The following is a 16,600-nucleotide window of genomic DNA, read 5'->3' as shown; positions in this document are numbered from 1 at the left end:
TGTCAGAACATGTGTCACACAGACAAGGCTGAAGTTAACCTCAAATGATTATCAGACAAAAAAGATTATTGGATCAAGGGATTTATGCAAAGCTCGATTTTGGTAGCTTGGCCAAAATTCAGTTCTATGGCTGACTGTGGGTAAACTTGTTAGCTCTGGTTCCCACAGGCAAGGACAGCAGCATCGCAAGGCAGTGTTGGCAAGAGCCAGTGACAAAAACAGCATTCAGTGCTTTTCTAAATGAACAATGCAGACCAGCCCCTCCAAACTGCACCCCTACCCCATCTTTCAGATGACAACCACAAAACAGAGTTCAACAGCCCAAAGCTGGCTCTTGTGCATGCTCCCACAGCCCTCATTCTCCAAAATCCCTATACAACTGAAAGGTTGGCATCTTCTTCGTCTTCTGATCTCACACTATTCTGTGCTAGATAGGATGGCCATGGTTTAGGTAGATTAAAGTCAATGCCACTTCTATTATCAACAAAAGCCAGGTGATCAAGTAACTGTAAAACTTACAGCTAAGTTAAACTAAGTTTAACTTAAAGTTTAAGCTAAATCTGACTTCAACAGAAATTCTCCTGGAGTTAAAAATAAGCAAATTTCGATCCATGTAGAATGTCTCACAACCTGCTTATCCGAAAAAAAGTTAAAAATGCGTCTAGGATTGTACGTGCCTTTAAGAAATTACTATTAAGTATTGATTGCCCCACTGTCTTCAGTGTGTAAATATGTACATTCTCCTTCTAGAAATTTAACAATGTTACTACAGGGATGACATGTGTTACTCTTTATTGACAGTCAAAACTTTCAGAGGCGTTTATACTGAGGTATATCATCTGTGTCTGGAAGATATTTTGCTGTTCGCAGTATCAAACAGAGGAGTATGGTAAATTTTGGTTATAGAATGTCTGGGTTTACTTCATCAGTGTTAACTTGATTCACCCCTGAAACCCGTTGCTGCATTTTAAATCAGCACTAAGGAAGAGTGACACATCACACCAGAATTGCCATTTTCAAATCAGCTTTCTTCCAGTTCACTCTTTTTGTTATGGTGCCATTTGTACAGACTGCTGAGTGATTTCTGCAGCTTTAGATGTGGAAGATGGTCACTACTGCATCTACACCTTAAAGCATCAGACCATGAAGTATTACTACTGGGCTTAAACCTTGAGTTTAAAATTGCTTGCCTGAGTGCAGGTGTTTAAGCACAGAAGGGTATTTAACCATCACCAGACAAACACAGGTTTGGAATATCAATCTGAAAAGAAATACCATTTCCCTTGGAAGGTTTGCACTGCACAAGCAATGCTAATGCAATGCATCGCCTCAATAATTCAATTGATTTATCACAGCTGATACAGTTTCCAGGCTAACACTTTCTAGGGGAATTTGATTGCTCTTTTGCTGAAATAAACTGTCAGAACAGATGTGTTCTGATATATCAGAACCTGGATACATCACAGAATAAAATATATTTCCCAAAATTTAACACTACTCCATACAGTAGCTAATATCAGCAAGATGTAGAATGGCACAGAAAGACCTCTTTTACAACTTACATACAATAACAGAAAAATCCGAGGGGAACAGTGTAGTGATCCCTTTTGCTGATGCTCACCCCAGGATAACTCCAATGGATTTTGAATAATTACCCCTGAATTAAAATGGGAGATACTCAAACTTTTCATATAACTCTAAGTGCTGCCAAATGGGTTTTGTTCCCCTGTTCTAATTGTTTTTAATTTTGCTCTTCTAACCAAAGCACAGAAGACAAGACATAGCACTCTGCATCACTTTATTTAACATATCACAGTATTTAACATAGACTGCACCATCTTTCTAAATAAGAGGTGATGAACCTGAGGCTAGAGACTCAATGCAGGGATTAACTAATAATATTCCCTGATATGTTTATACAGTTACCCAGATTAGATACCATAAATTATATTCAGACCTAAGACCTGGGTGTGTTGGGTCTGGACGTGAATCACAACCTCCCCTGGGTACACACCACAGAGGCTTTCATTAGTGCTCCTCTCCCCTCTCTCTTCAGACTATTTCAGAGGCTTCACCTCCTAGATGAACAGGAGGGTCCAGGGAACAAGGTCCAGCAGAACACAGAAATTTATGGCAGCAACTGTTTTATGTTTTCAGTTTTGTTGTAATAATGGCCTTGTTATTTTTCCTTTTCTTGGTTGTATTGATGTGAGAGAATTTAACGCAGCAAACAAATTCCTAACCATATGGTTACTTTTTCTTTCCACAGTTTGAAAGCTTAGTTTGACAGATTGTTGTCTCAGTGTTTAATAAAATATCAACACACACTTAGCACAGAAGAATCGCTATTCATCTCTGGGAGATCTTTTAGGTTCAAGTGGTAGATTGTAAGAAACCTTCTTAATATCTTACATTTGCTTCAAGACTCCACCAGGTCTTTGTGCACCGGCATCCAGATGTGACAACAGTATTATTATGAAGATCAATTTAAAGATTCTCAACTGCGATTTCCTCAAACTTGAATAGCAAAGCATGTCCTTAGCAACACAGTACACCACCAACAGTTTAATTTCTCTTCAAGTGACTATACTAGCCTTTCACAACCACCTAGTCAAAGTCTTGGTGTGTAGTTTAAAAGTGGAGTCTAAACAGTCCTTAACACTCTGAGACAAAGTATTATGAATTACTTCCTTCCCTTTGAGGGCCGCTTTGAATGGTAAATCTTCTCTGTACAGCAGGCAGAACCTTCTGGGCTGGGTCAACATGAGAAATATTCTCCCAGTGGAACTGAGGACCTCCCTGCAGTCCTTGCCGTAAGCATGGGGGCCACTGTAGTGTCGTTACCTGTCCCACAGTACAAGTACAGCCATCCTTCACTTAGAACCAGGAAATTCTACAACAAAGTGCATAAAACCACCTTTTCTAATTTCTCATTACTTCAATGCTTGAACTAGACAAAAGAAGAATGAACCTGATGTGACAAATACTAATCACATTGTTTAAAGCACAATTTGAAGACAGTAAGGGGCATTATAAATCTGATGAGCAGTATAAACACCATGTCTGAGAAACATGCAATGCTAGCAAAACCAGAGTAATTAATGCTGAAAGGAACAACCTTAACTAGTTAAGGTTGGATTTTAAATTAGCTGTCATCACTCAGGAAAAAGATACTACATTATTGCAGACAGCTCAGCAAAAACCTCTGCTCATTCTGTAGCTGTGGCTGCAGTAACTGATGAAAGGATAGAATCTATAAAAGATGATATGTATAAAAATTGTAACTCTATCACAATGACATTGCTCGTCTGGCCTCTCATGCTGTTGCTAAGAGGGTGACCGATGTAATTTTTTACTGCAGTTGATGAGTGACAACTGCTTATGAATTGACATGTGAGGGATTGAACCAGAGCAGCCTAAAGCTCAAAGTGCAAGCTGAGCCCTGGAAGGAAGGCTCAAGATTTCTAATGACTCTCTCAACAGTCTAAGTACATCCTATCTCACTGCATTAGTCAGTAAAGTAGCTAATAAAGGAGGAAAAAAAGTAGACAAAATCATTTAATGTGTTAAATAAAGTCAACTATTTGGTTCCTTTCCTGAGAATGAAGATTTCAGTACTCTTACCTTTAAAAAAATTATCTTGTTATCAAAATGCACTGTGGTAACTGACATCTTGTACTGCTGGGAGTAAACAGCATGTGGAAGTGAGAAAAGGTTACACTGCTGCAATGATTCAATCATATCAAAGCATATTTTCCATTTTAAGGGTACGAGAGTGTGTTACTACCACGGACTGCTTATTAAGACAGGTCCAAATCTTGCCTTCCTCATACAGTAAAATCTCCAAATGAAGTCCTAACTATATCTTATCCTGAACAAAGATAATGGAAGTCAGGCTACAAAACACTAAGCCTGCTGGTATACCAAGGCATGGTGTAGTTGCATGACCCAGAAACAAAGCCCACAGAAGCCTGTGCATTCTTAGTCAAAAGCTTTCTGCACAGAACAAATCTGTTGGAGAATTGGGTCATCACCAAACAACCACCTCTTCAAGCAAGAGGAAACAGAATAAAGCAAAAACCTGCTGAGAATCAATAAGCCTTTCAACCAGGCAGCTTCTCACCCTGAAATGAAGGACTAAAGTTCTTAAGCTCTTATGAAAGACCCAGGACTCAACTGCTGCTAAGTGGAAGGGAGTTATTATTTGGGATGGGAAGGGGAAAAATACTTAAGTACTGTTCTGATGGGTAGAAGTTTAAAACTTCAATAAGATGATAAATATTTCCTGAATGATTTTCATTCACATAGACCTTCTCATCCATTCATTCATTCGAACGCACTGCGACTTCCTCAAGTGCACTTCACAATACAGCTAATAGCAGAAATACAATTCAGTTTAAAGTCAGGAGCTGTGCAAGTTCACGCAGAATGATGGAATAATTCAGGTTGGGAAGGACCGCAGGAGGTCATCTAATCCAACCTCCTGCTCAGAGCAGGGCTGATATTCAATCAGATCAGTCTGCTCAGGAATGTGTCCTGTGGGATACTGAAAAACTCCAAGGATTCCATGATCTCTGAGAAGATTGCTCCAGTGCTTAGTTATTCTTACACGCTCATAACCCTGCCATTGCATCCACATAGTGGCATATTATGTGGACTATACTGGCTCCATAAACTGTGTTCTACAGGATATTTTCAAATTAGAGTGATGATATTCAGAAAATCAGATGACCTTTTGTGCTTGAAGTAAAATACTCTGCTCAGTTACCAGACTTAAGTGTAACTACATAAAATCTGCACCATGTTTCTAGCAAAGCCAGCATTTTGTGTATATTACAGAAGAACTTGAAGGATTACTCAGTACTCAGTGGCAGTTGTATACGATAATGGTTAAGTCAGTAAACAACTGTCATGTTATCTACTGGGTATGAAGGGACAGGCAACATGATCAAGGCAGAGGTATTTGGCAAAATATTTACTGCTTATGTTAAAACAACAGTACTGAGGAGAGAAAAGTGTGAGACCCAGGGGATAAAGAGACAATTATGTGGAGGAAAACTTTTACTAATTCCCTTAGTCACAGTAGACCTGACTCACCATTGAGTCACTTCAGCAGCGTGCCAGGGCAAATGAACCATATTCAATAGGGTTTACACCAGTGTAAATGTAATGTTTTGAATTAATCATTCTCCTCATCTTCTCCATACTGGATTCATTTATCATCTTACTAGATGCCAAGAAACAATCATGTGAATGTTCAACACATGCACCTGCAGCATTACTTAGAGCTTCAGCCGCCTTGCATGTACAGTTATTTCATATTGTCTTGGTTCTGGCTCATCCCCCTGTACTTTGCAGAGCCTTGAGACTTCCCACCCACATCTGAGTCATTTTTTACTGCCTCCCACACACTCTTTATTCTTCCAGGTATAAACTGCAGATCAAATGTACCAACAGGGACATTTATCTCGGAGCGATAGTAACTGGGCTCTCTCAGAGAATTTCCTAATGCTTGTGGAAGAAATAAAGAAAACCCCAAAACCCAAAAAAAACACAAACACATTAAAATCCTAAAGGGAATAACTGAGAAAAAGAAGGAACAGAAAGAAAATTCAGTACTGTTATAGCTGTAATTCCATTCTGTAACATCTGCAAACAAGTTCTGACTCAGGAGCAAATTCAGCCCTGCTGTAGAGTCAGACAAAAGTTGGAAAAGGCCAACAGTGTGCTTTTTCTACAGAATCCTGTACCTGATCTTGCAAACCAAAACAGTCTGTTATGCCTAAAATCACTGATTCTGCACTCAGTTGGATTTTTTATGCAATGAGCGATCTGCCATTTTTGTCTTTTTCTTCTCAGCTCTGCAAATTTTTCTTGCCACCCACTGAGACTGGAAGAGGCTTTTGTTTTCCATTTGCTCAACAATCTACTTCCTTCTTTTCCACTTGCCTCTTCCACTCCTTAAAACACTCTTACAGGCCAAGACAAGCTGCAGCTGGCTCTCACGTCTGCCATCCCTTGACAGGGGAAAGGGAGTGCAGAAGGAGAAAGATGACTTGCAGACATATTCTCCTTTATCTTCAACTTTGCAGCTGTGCATTAGCCCACCCATTTTAGACAGGAGGAATGAAGTTGCAACCCAACACTGAACAGCCCAGGAGAGAAAGCATGATTTATCAGATGAAGACAGCACTGGTTGTAGTGATCCGAGCTGCAAATATCCGAGGACAGAAGCTGTCTCTCATTCTGTGCCTGAATAAGGCCTGATATTTAGGATCCCCAAATTTAGCTGGATCTAGAAATGCTGCTGTCTTATGCAGAACTGATATTAATAGTCCTTCCTGGAAGTAGAAAGTTGCTACTTTCAGACTCATCCACACATTTCAAGTTCAAGGTACTATTCAGAAGTTCTTACTTTGAGGGTGGAAAAAGAAATATGAAAAGCACAAAAAATTCTGAAGATTGGCATGACGAAAACTCTTAAAGATACAAGAAATAAAACTGCTTTCCTGCTACTGCAGACACACTGAACTGTTGTCACACGGGCAAGAGCATTCTGGAGATATCTTCCAAACAAAGGCAATGGTCACTAAGTGCACTTACTGCTGCACCACTGTCATGGTTCAGAAGAGAGCTGGAGGAGGCACCTGTGCTGTTGGCTGTGTTGTGGGTTGGTAGGTACAGGGCACTGCAAAGCAGCGGCTTTGCTGACAACAATGTACCCCAGGTGTGAGTCAGATCACCAGAAATTAAATTATACAGAGCAATGGGATGAGGAACAGAAGACATCCAAAAAGTGCAACATTTACATTGTCAAAATATTCAAATGCTGGCAAATAGTAACAATAATGCATCACCACAGCAACACACTGCTTAGAGAGGCATTGTAACAGACATACTGTAAGCTGTTTGTGTCTGAGGCTCAGGAGGTATCAAGGTGACCGTGAGAACCACTGCTTTGATGCTGTAATTAATTAATTGAGATAGTTTAAGATAGGTAACTGGTATTATTTTTTTGTATAATTTGAGAAGGCAGTGGACACCCTTCACTGATCTGTCTGGCTCAAGAGTCTAACTCTGCAAGAAAACCCTAACACATGCAGACCCACACAGGCACAAATGCACAGCAGCACTACTGGGGACTTCTTCCATACATATGAGAGAAATCCTCAACAGAAAAGCAAGCAAGCAACTGAAACAAAAAACCCCACAAGCGCTGCAACAGTCATTCTTTCTTCTCTATTCACCAGAAGTTCAAATCTGAACTTCTTGTTTGTATTATTCAGAAACAGTTTGCAGAATCCCTTAGTTTGGTAAAAATATAACAGGCTTAACATATCACCAAATGCTACTCAGTGCTGTTCTTCAATAAACATAAAAACTGACTTATAGGGTAAAAGCTGTGCAAACAGTTTCTTTCAATATGCACTCTTTTTTCCTGATTGTTTTTAATAGTTCAGGTAATAAATATACAGAGGTGTAGTTCTATATCTTTCTGGAGAAGGAAAGGATGAGGGTGGGATAAAGATAAGAGGAATGTATCTAAAACAATATAATTGTACTACAGAAAAGGCTAAAATCTAAGGTCAAAAACATTTGCATTGCTATTTATATGCTTGTTGACAGTACTTTTAATGATGCTTGTTTTAAAGCAGAAAGTCTAAGTCAACTGCCGATTAACACTTACCCAGCCAAGTTCAGATACTCTGCATTGATGATCAACCTGCCTTTGCAAACCAGCAGCCCCAGATGAATGCAAGCAGCACTGAAACAGAGACTGTTCTCAAGCTGCAAAATGCCTTGCATCTCAGCGAACACTATGCATCAAAAGTGCTAGTTAATGTTTCCTACCTTAGAGGGTTTCCTTTTGCAAGAGCTAATGCCGATTTATTTAGATGCGTCTCTTTCCTTCTTCTCTCATGATAGGAGAAAAACTGGTGTAGAGAGCAGTTTCTAACTGAAGACTAGCACTGACACTTGGATCCTTCTGCTGCACTGACAACCCTCACACGGCTGCCCATGCTACAGGAAACCCTTCGCTCTTACAGATGGAGCTGCTTTTATTGCATGTTTCAGTATTAATGACTGCACTATAAGCTGCTGCTCAAGTACTTTTCACACATCACTAGGTTTTGTTGTTAGTGAAACAGCAGGGTAACAGACATTTCAGAATGAACCATTCTTCCACACTGCAGGCAGAAACTGGTACACCCTGCTATAAAGAATTAGTCTCGTCTCTCTGCTATACTGAGACTTTCATAAAGGAAAAGGCAATTGATTTACAAAGTGGATGTGGCTACAAACAAAAGTGGCTTAACCCTAGGGCAAAGCAAAACACACATACAAAAAAAATTAATTTTTAATTAATAAGTCACTGAGTTATAAATGGCATTTGACATGTAAATTATTGTCATTTCTAGTCTCATTCCTGCCTAATGCCTATTGCGCTTGTTCCTTTATTTTAAGGTAGCATACACTCGTGACTAATAGATTTTTAAAAGATTTATTGATTATACTTTGCTAGCCATTTACACATACTTATAATCCATAAATATGTCAAACCGTTCTTCCTCCACATATACTGAGTGCCATGATGCCATGTCAGGACATCAAACACAGCAATGGAACCCATCCTTATGTTTAATAAGTGAAACCAGCACTTGTAAAACACATTTACACCACAGCCATGTAGGTGGAAATCATAGGAAAGTTGTAGACAGAAGTATAATCAAGTACTGAAAATACCCCTCACTGCTTACAGAAGCAGTTGGGTTTCATATAAATAAAGACAAAAAGACCTTTCCAAAAGCATAACTTCCAGTGTGCTCCACTGTCAACTTTTATTCACATGAAATGCAGAACAATGGCTAGTAGCAGTGGAGATCTAGCTTGTTCATAGCTACCAGTATAGCTGGTCATAGAGGCGTTCTGTCAGGCAGCTCAGCCTTGCAATTGCTGGGCTGCAGTTGCCTATCCAAACAATCACAGTTGATCCCCTTACAGCATATACTGCACTTGCCATCAAAACACCTCAGAAGGTTTTCTTTGGGTAAGAAAGCTTCCTTTAACAACGTAGGAAATCATCAGCTGAAATGGCAGATTAAGGGAAACACCCCCCAGCTCACATCTTGCTATGGGGTGTCAGTATCAATGAAACCACAGGAAAAAACCCACACTCCGTGCAAGATATACCAGAGAAAGTACTTTAGAAACAGTGGAAGAGGTTACTCCAACTGCACAAGGTGGTAATGAGACATCATCTGGTGTACAGTGTTCATGCACACTGACAGAAGGTGGTTCCTGCTAGCAATATATGGCGAGAATGTCCAACAGCATCACGAGAAGAGCCTGGGGCTGACTTTATTTTTTTGAGGGGTAATGGTTTTTAACTAGGAGGGGAGATTCAGGCTGGATGTGAGGAAAAAGTCTTTTACAATGATGGTGCTGAAAAACAGGCACAGGTTGCCCAAAGAGGTGGTGGATTCATCATCCCTGAAGACATTTAAGGCCAGGCTGAATGTGGTTCTGAACTACCTGATCTAGTTGAAGATGTCCCTGCTCATTGCAGGGGATTTGGACTAGATGACCTTTGAAGACTCCTTCCACCTCAAATTATTCTATGATTCTATGATTTACAAGCAGAGGAGAATTTGGTTCATTCAGTTTTTCAAAAATGAAAGTTGAGAGAAACTAAGGTTGTTCTCCATAAATTATCTTTAGACTTCATCGATTAAAAGGGAGAAGATCAAAAAAGCTAAAATCAAACTGTACCCAAAGATTTAGTAACTATGCACAGACTATTTTAAAATAGAGGTGCCAGAACTGAATTAAAGTTTCTAAATACTGGATGTTAAGGAAACACAGGCATGTTCCCCAGGAGAGGGCACCAGGAGGAGTCACACAGCTTCTCCACACACCTCAACAGCCTTCCAAGCCTCTGCACAGCCTGTTGTGGGGGAAGGACTAGGATGTAGGCAACCCACCCCTGCTTCCTCTGAGCAAAAGACAGCTAGAAGGCTGATTAAAAATCATGAAATAAATGGGAAGGGTTTTCCTGATTGAAAAGGATTTGTATCAGGCTCTGAATTAGAATGTGAAATACAGTATATTTTTAGAAAAAAAAGGCAAGAACACTTATTTTGTCTATTTTTATGACATGCTCATTAGCGCAAGCTCAGATTTTAATTAATAAATAAGTGCTTGTGATAGAGAAATAGAGGAAAAAGTATTTTTAGTGCCAAACACAGAGAAATAGATTGCAACATGACAAAAGGGAGATGGCTGGTTATAAAAATCAACAGCTTGTTATTTTAAAATGGGTTTATATTCTGTGTTATTCCCTGGTTTTAGCTATTACTGGATTGGCAACAGAGCTACAGCATAAGCACTAAAAAGAAACCTTTTTCTCCCTGAAGGTTTTCAGTCACACAGCATTTTTAGTCAAACTATAAACTCCAGACACCTCTTGATCCCCATTTAAGTTGGCAGGTTTATCAACATGTATGGTCAGGGATAAAACACAGCAATTTCTAGGAGAGGACTGACGCTGCATTGAACAGTGCTCTGTATGCTCCCTGAGCAAAGTGAACCTTGCCCATAAAAGCACTGGTGGGCAGGGGTTTTATAAAAGAACAGCAAAACTGTTGCCTTTGAAAGCAAAAGAAGAATTTATGGTCTCCGTAAATTAGCTGCTCAGCCCCTTTTGTAGCATTTCCAGTACAAGTTCCCTGGGAGACTGGGGCCAAGCCAAGGTGGACTGGAAGGGAAGAATGAAACAAGAAAGGAATTCTGAACAGAGTTATCCTGGGTTTAAGCTCATTTACTACATGGTATGAATCTGGCCCTAACAAACCGGACTGAAGGATGAATTTAAGTAAATCATCACTGTATTTGGCTGGCAACCTACAAAACCAGCTATATTTTTATAAGTTATCAGTAACTCACACTAACTGCCTTCTCCTTCCTCCTCGGCTGAATAAACACTTAAAATGAACAAGTGTTGGAAAGGGAGATAATATTATAAAATCTGGGCACACAATAATCGTGGAAGCAGCTGTCCTCCTGATATTATCACAGAGATCAGAGATGGAAAAAATCCTGTTAGCTCATATAGTCCCTCCCTTTGTCACTGCAGGACTGTTCCCTAACGTAGATTTTCCAGTGTCTTGTCCAATCTCATTTTAACACTAAGTGATAGCTTCCAGCAGCTCCCTTGGGAAACTATTCCTCTGCCTAATAAGCGCTGCTGTTAAGATTTTCTCCCAATTTAATAGCAATTTGCCCTATTATTTCTGTGTATCTCCAGATTATTTTCAAGATGGTAAAAACTGAAGTTTTGAAAAATGTGTCAGGATTCCAGACACTTCCACAAAAAAATACATCCTCTAATGAAAAACAGGTATGGCTACTTTTTACTTTCTTTCTGTCTTCATGACCAGGAGAATTACAAGCATATCAACAAGCGACAAACACACACTGAGCTTGATACCAGACAGACGGAAGAGATCAGCCTCAATTGCAAGCCTTCTGAACAAGTCCATCTGCTGCAGACGAACAACAAATGACTTAACTACGTTAGCTACAGATAACGGTCTCTGCGTTCTTTCAAATCTGCTTGCTTAGGTCATGACTTTTAGTCTATCTTCCTAATGAAATGACGTGTGCACTACCTCCTCACCTGATTGCTCTCCATGGCCAGCACTGAAACTCAATGGCCATTAAAGTGATCCATTAAAGAAGTCAAAAGGCTCATGGAAATCACAGGCTGACCACCATGCAGAGTGTAATCCCCGACCATATAAACAGGCAGTGGGAATGTAAAGAAAGGTCTTGAGATATTTCACTGGGAAGCAGAGGGGATGGGAGCAGGTATTTTGTGAGATGTCATGAGGAGCAGGACCTACTGTGACAGTGAAATGCTAGGACACAGCACAAGCACTTGTGTTCAAGCTTCATCAGTTCTGTTGCACACAAACCAAAATTGCTTTATACAATCTTATGGAAAGAAGATTATACACCATAAAGTTTCCAGGTTATTGTAACAAGCCTCCAGACACTAAATAACTTCGTAGCTGTTCAAACCCATTGCCTGCTTCATACTAACTTCAGCCTAGCTTTCCTGCCTGTCAGTGACACTATCTGACCCTGCTGTGCTTTTACAAATTGTGAAAGTCCTTTCTCTTCATCTTTTGCTAAAAAAGGTTTCAGAATCTTGCATCAGCATTTTTTTCCACAGCTAAATGCCACAGACTTCAATCAAAGTTCCTCCCAGCCTGCACCAGTACCAAAGAAAAGAAAATCACTGTCATCAAAATAACACTGGGGAAGGGGAGAGGAAGTGGACATATACATGCACTAATGAAAAACATCACTTAGAACTACAAAGACATATGCAATCAGTCATGGTAAAATTCCTACTACAGCTTTTCTCAAGTTTGTTGCTGGTCCATTTATAACCAAAACAAAGATCTCTCCTATTCAGTATGCTCTCACCAAGCAGTTAGAAGAAACAGGTATAGACACATGTGCCCCCGGGTCCCACAAATCCAATTCAGTACTGTTACTGTGCAAATCTTCTTGTCTTTTTTTTTAGCTTTCATCATCCACAGAGCCAGTAAGGACCCAACTCTTAACCACTTCAACCCCCATGCTATTGTTTAGCCATACTGTGGGTAAAATATTACCAAATAAAAATGTATTTTAGGACAGATAAGGCAAGAACAGGACAGAAAAACACAATATTGTGAAGCCAAAAGAGCCAGTACAGAAAATGGAGCTCCTGTTCTTCTTCAGTCTTAATCACTCCCTGTAGCCTGCTGTGAAAAAGTGCACCTCTAATTTTCTATAGCTTTGACCATGACCCTCTTGCCTCTCCATTCAGCTGTCTCCCTTATTGCACTGAATGTAAGTTAATTGGCTTCACCTCCAAAGCCCACCCTCTCTTACCACCTTTCTTTCACTGTCAAAGGCTGGCATCTAGGAAAACTTATAGCAGCTTCCACTGGCCACATCTGACGTTTCTGATATTTTTTACATGTTTTCTTCTGTTTTGCCTCTCCCACTTGAGAAAGCTGCCTTCACACTCTTAAGACACCAGCTTTTGGAGACGTCTGTAAAAACATCTGATAACAGAAAAGCCTCCTATGCCTAACCCTAACATTGTATCATGCCATCTAGCATGGACTCATTGTTTCCTTCTAGTTGCTTCTCAGTTCCTACCTAGCTGTAAGTGTCCACCACTTGGATAGTTAAGTCTTCATATGACTCCCATCCAATCTTTCTCTGATAGAAGTCCTTTAGGACCTCTCCAGGCTTTCTTAACTGAGGAAGAGAAAGAAGTGAACTGAGTGATCTGGGGAACCTCTTCCTAACTATTGCTAAGGCTTCACAAAATACAGGAAAAGGCAAAAAGTAAAACTGGATAATCATTGAACACAGGATAACAATACAATTAGATGCAAAGATAAATTCTATTAAGATCAAAAGAATATATTAATTCCTGGGTGCAAAAATACATTTCAAATGATTCATTTTAGTTTTAAAACAGCTTCATCCTAGCCTTTTGGAACATAAAACAAAATAAAAAAGCAGAAATTGCAAAGGAATTTAGCATAAGTATCAAAATGTGCCCAATAACCCATTCACTTATTACTTCTGCTACCTGAACATTCTCCAGACCATAAACATCCATTTAGGGAGTTCGTGTATTACAAAATCATTAACAGAAGAAACAAAACAGAATTACAGAAGTTCCTAGTACTCCATAAAGTAACATTAAACTGTTGCATTAACACTCACTTGTAAGCATACAACTACACTAAAAAAAACAAGTCTCTCCGTACACTCTGAGATAGTTTTGAATGACAGGTTCTCCTTACCTCAAGCACTCTGCCTGTGATATACTTTTCACAATTGTCACATCTGATCCCAAACTTTGCATGATAGTCCGTTTCGCAATATGGAACACCATCCCTAGGAAAGAACAATGGCACATACACAGATTGCTTTTCATAGGCTTATAGATTTACTGATTTACAGCTAAAATTTGTTAATGCTTCAATACTTCATAGGGAGTTTATGGACTTTCCCACCTCCCAGACATTTTTATTTATTAATTTTGTAAAGAATTGAGTAGTTAATGAACTATTCTGGCCTGAGTCTACTGCAATCCCGCTTTCCTGCTCTGTCACTGAATTCAGCCACCATCTTTGCCCTTGTCACAACACGTAGTCTCTGAGACCCTCACACCATTTTTTGGTATAGTATTACTCATTAACTTCTTCTACATTTTTCCCCTTTTTTTGGAAAAAACAGTTATTTACACATTTCTCTTTACTTATCAAATTTAGATCACAACTTTATGAAGTTTTACACTTAGACTATTAAGCCAATGAATGAAAATAAATAGCTCTAAAAGAAACTGGAGACTCTTCTCCTGTTTCTAAGTGCAAGTTACACATTGTTGAATATATTTAGTGTGTTACGCTAAAACAGCCCATGATCAGTCAGATTTATTAGCAGAGACATAATTTTATTCAACATTTCCCTGGAGAAACATAAAATTTAATTTTCTTGCATACAAGTTTGATTGCTTCGAGATGACCTATAAGTTATCACAATAAATAATTGAATTAATTGAAGGCAGGATGTTTCTTCTCTTGAGTTATTTTGTTTGGCATTTAGCTTTTTCAAAAAGAGGATTTAATGCTAATTATATCTTTAAAATTTATGGGGTTTTATTATTAAATAACAAGCAAAAAAAAAAAGCACTGTAGCAAACTACAGCAGAATAGCAGAACATCTGAGATAATGCACAACCTTTATTTGAGAACACCCTTTATTATATATTGTTTCTCCCCTGCAAGCTGTGAAATTAAATGTTATACTCCTATTAATCGAAACCCAAAGAATCGTTGAAAGTCAGTGGGACATTGGCTCTGAAGCTCCATCATCTCTGGCCATTAGGGACTGAGTTATTTAGTTGTTTAAGAAGATTTCATCATATCAACACACTTCTCTGAAGGAGAAATTAATCCCAGGTGCCTTGGCCAGGGAAAGCCCTGTATCTCACTGCACCGATATGAGTGTTGACATGGGACTTGGTCTGCATGTGTGCTTTGTGCTGCTTCTCATTGCTGTCATCACATCCAGTCCAAATCTGACAGCATGAGGGTCTGGAGCAGCAGAAAGTGTGATACATACCTCCTTAATGAACTTTTGGAGAACATTTCTGCTTATGTGAATCACATGGAAATGATAGTACGTGCTTGTTCACATAACAGCATTGCACAAAGTCAAACATAAGTAACTAAGGGTGTATCTGTGGGGCTTTGTAGCATACTGCATCCATTCCTTTCTATAGCATAGCTGTTTTGTCAAGTCCCATTCCAGATAAATACACAAATTCAACTTTTACTTTTCTTAATTAATATTTTTATGCTTCTAATACAATTTAGTTAATAATTTAAATAATAATCTCCAATATTTATATACCCCCAACATACATGAGCAAAAACTAAAGGATATGCAGTGCTAAATTATTTGGTATTAAAAGAATGCTGAAAATGAATGAAAATGCTTCTCTATTTAACTTACTTGCTGATGTACTCTGCATTCAGTAGCTTGCCACATGTATTGCACTTAAAACAGCCCAAATGCCAGTGTTTGTCCAAGGCAACCAGTGACTGCCCATTTTTAATTTCTGAACCACAGCCCCCACAATCTGCAAGAGAAAAATCCAATATGAGTGAATCACAGGCTTTAGATGGCCCTGCAACAATACCAATTACTGCAGTACAAGGATCCGTCGGTGTCCTAGTAACAGCTTTGTGTAGTCTCTAAAGCTCACTGCTGGCTGCTCGGTGATGGATGACAAGTGACGCTGCCCTGATATTGCCTTAACATTGCTAGAAGACATGAATCTTTCAAAGCAAAAAAATAATGACTTAGATTTCCTGAGACTTAGGTTTTATTTTACCACGTTTATACAGCGTTTAAAATACACAAACTGTTGCCAATTTTGTTTTCAAGCATTGTAAATCAGGCCAATAAAATTAATAACAAAGACCTAACAGTCACGAGATTACAATGAATAATTGATTGTCCATATCAGACTTTGCTTCTGGGCCTGAAAGCTTTACTTAGTATTCCAAAATTCTTTTTGCAACCATGAAAAGTAGCCTAAGCTGAAATTCTGATGTGAAATTCTGTGGCCAGGAAAAATACATGAGAGGCGCTACAAACTCCGGAGTAGCAGTGACATTGCAATATGTGAATGTGATGGATGACTATATATTTATGACTTACAGAATTTCACTTATATAAAGCTCAAAAAAAGTGGTAGTCAAAATTCAATGTAAACCATGTCATAACTGGGTAACATAGGCTAGGCTATGTTGGTTAAACATAGCTATACTCCCCAATAAAAGTAATTGAGAACAGGACATTTGGGGGGGGTTGGTTGCTTTTTGTTGTTTTTGTTTTATGGTTTGTTTGTTTGTTTGTAAACAATAGATGCTTTTGACTACGCTAGGAAAAGACAAATATACCCTCAGATTCCACAGCAACAGTCCACCAGTGAGCACCCTGTTTAGAGATGCGA

The 16,600-nt window shown here is 39.1% G+C and overlaps 1 protein-coding gene across 16 annotated transcripts in view; it reads right to left on the bottom strand.

The window, feature by feature from the left end:
• ABLIM2 (actin binding LIM protein family member 2) overlaps window positions 1-16,600 on the bottom strand; it is a 134,739-nt gene that overhangs the window by 54,490 nt on the left and 63,649 nt on the right. For all 16 annotated transcript variants that reach the window (XM_061468239.1, XM_061468260.1, XM_061468280.1 and 13 more), the window contains exons 5-6: window positions 15,595-15,721; window positions 13,878-13,971 (exon numbers count right to left, since the gene is read on the bottom strand). In XM_061468239.1, the coding sequence (XP_061324223.1) occupies window positions 13,878-13,971; window positions 15,595-15,721 (221 nt within the window). The remainder of the gene's footprint in view (window positions 1-13,877; window positions 13,972-15,594; window positions 15,722-16,600) is intronic.

The sequence above is a fragment of the Pezoporus flaviventris genome, unplaced genomic scaffold (assembly GCF_033815535.1).
Source record: "Pezoporus flaviventris isolate CSIRO_AGI_PZ_B2104156 unplaced genomic scaffold, CSIRO_AGI_Pfla_v1 ptg000002l, whole genome shotgun sequence".
Classification (NCBI taxonomy): Eukaryota; Metazoa; Chordata; class Aves; order Psittaciformes; family Psittacidae; genus Pezoporus; species Pezoporus flaviventris.
This window is presented reverse-complemented; position numbering and strand designations above follow the sequence as displayed.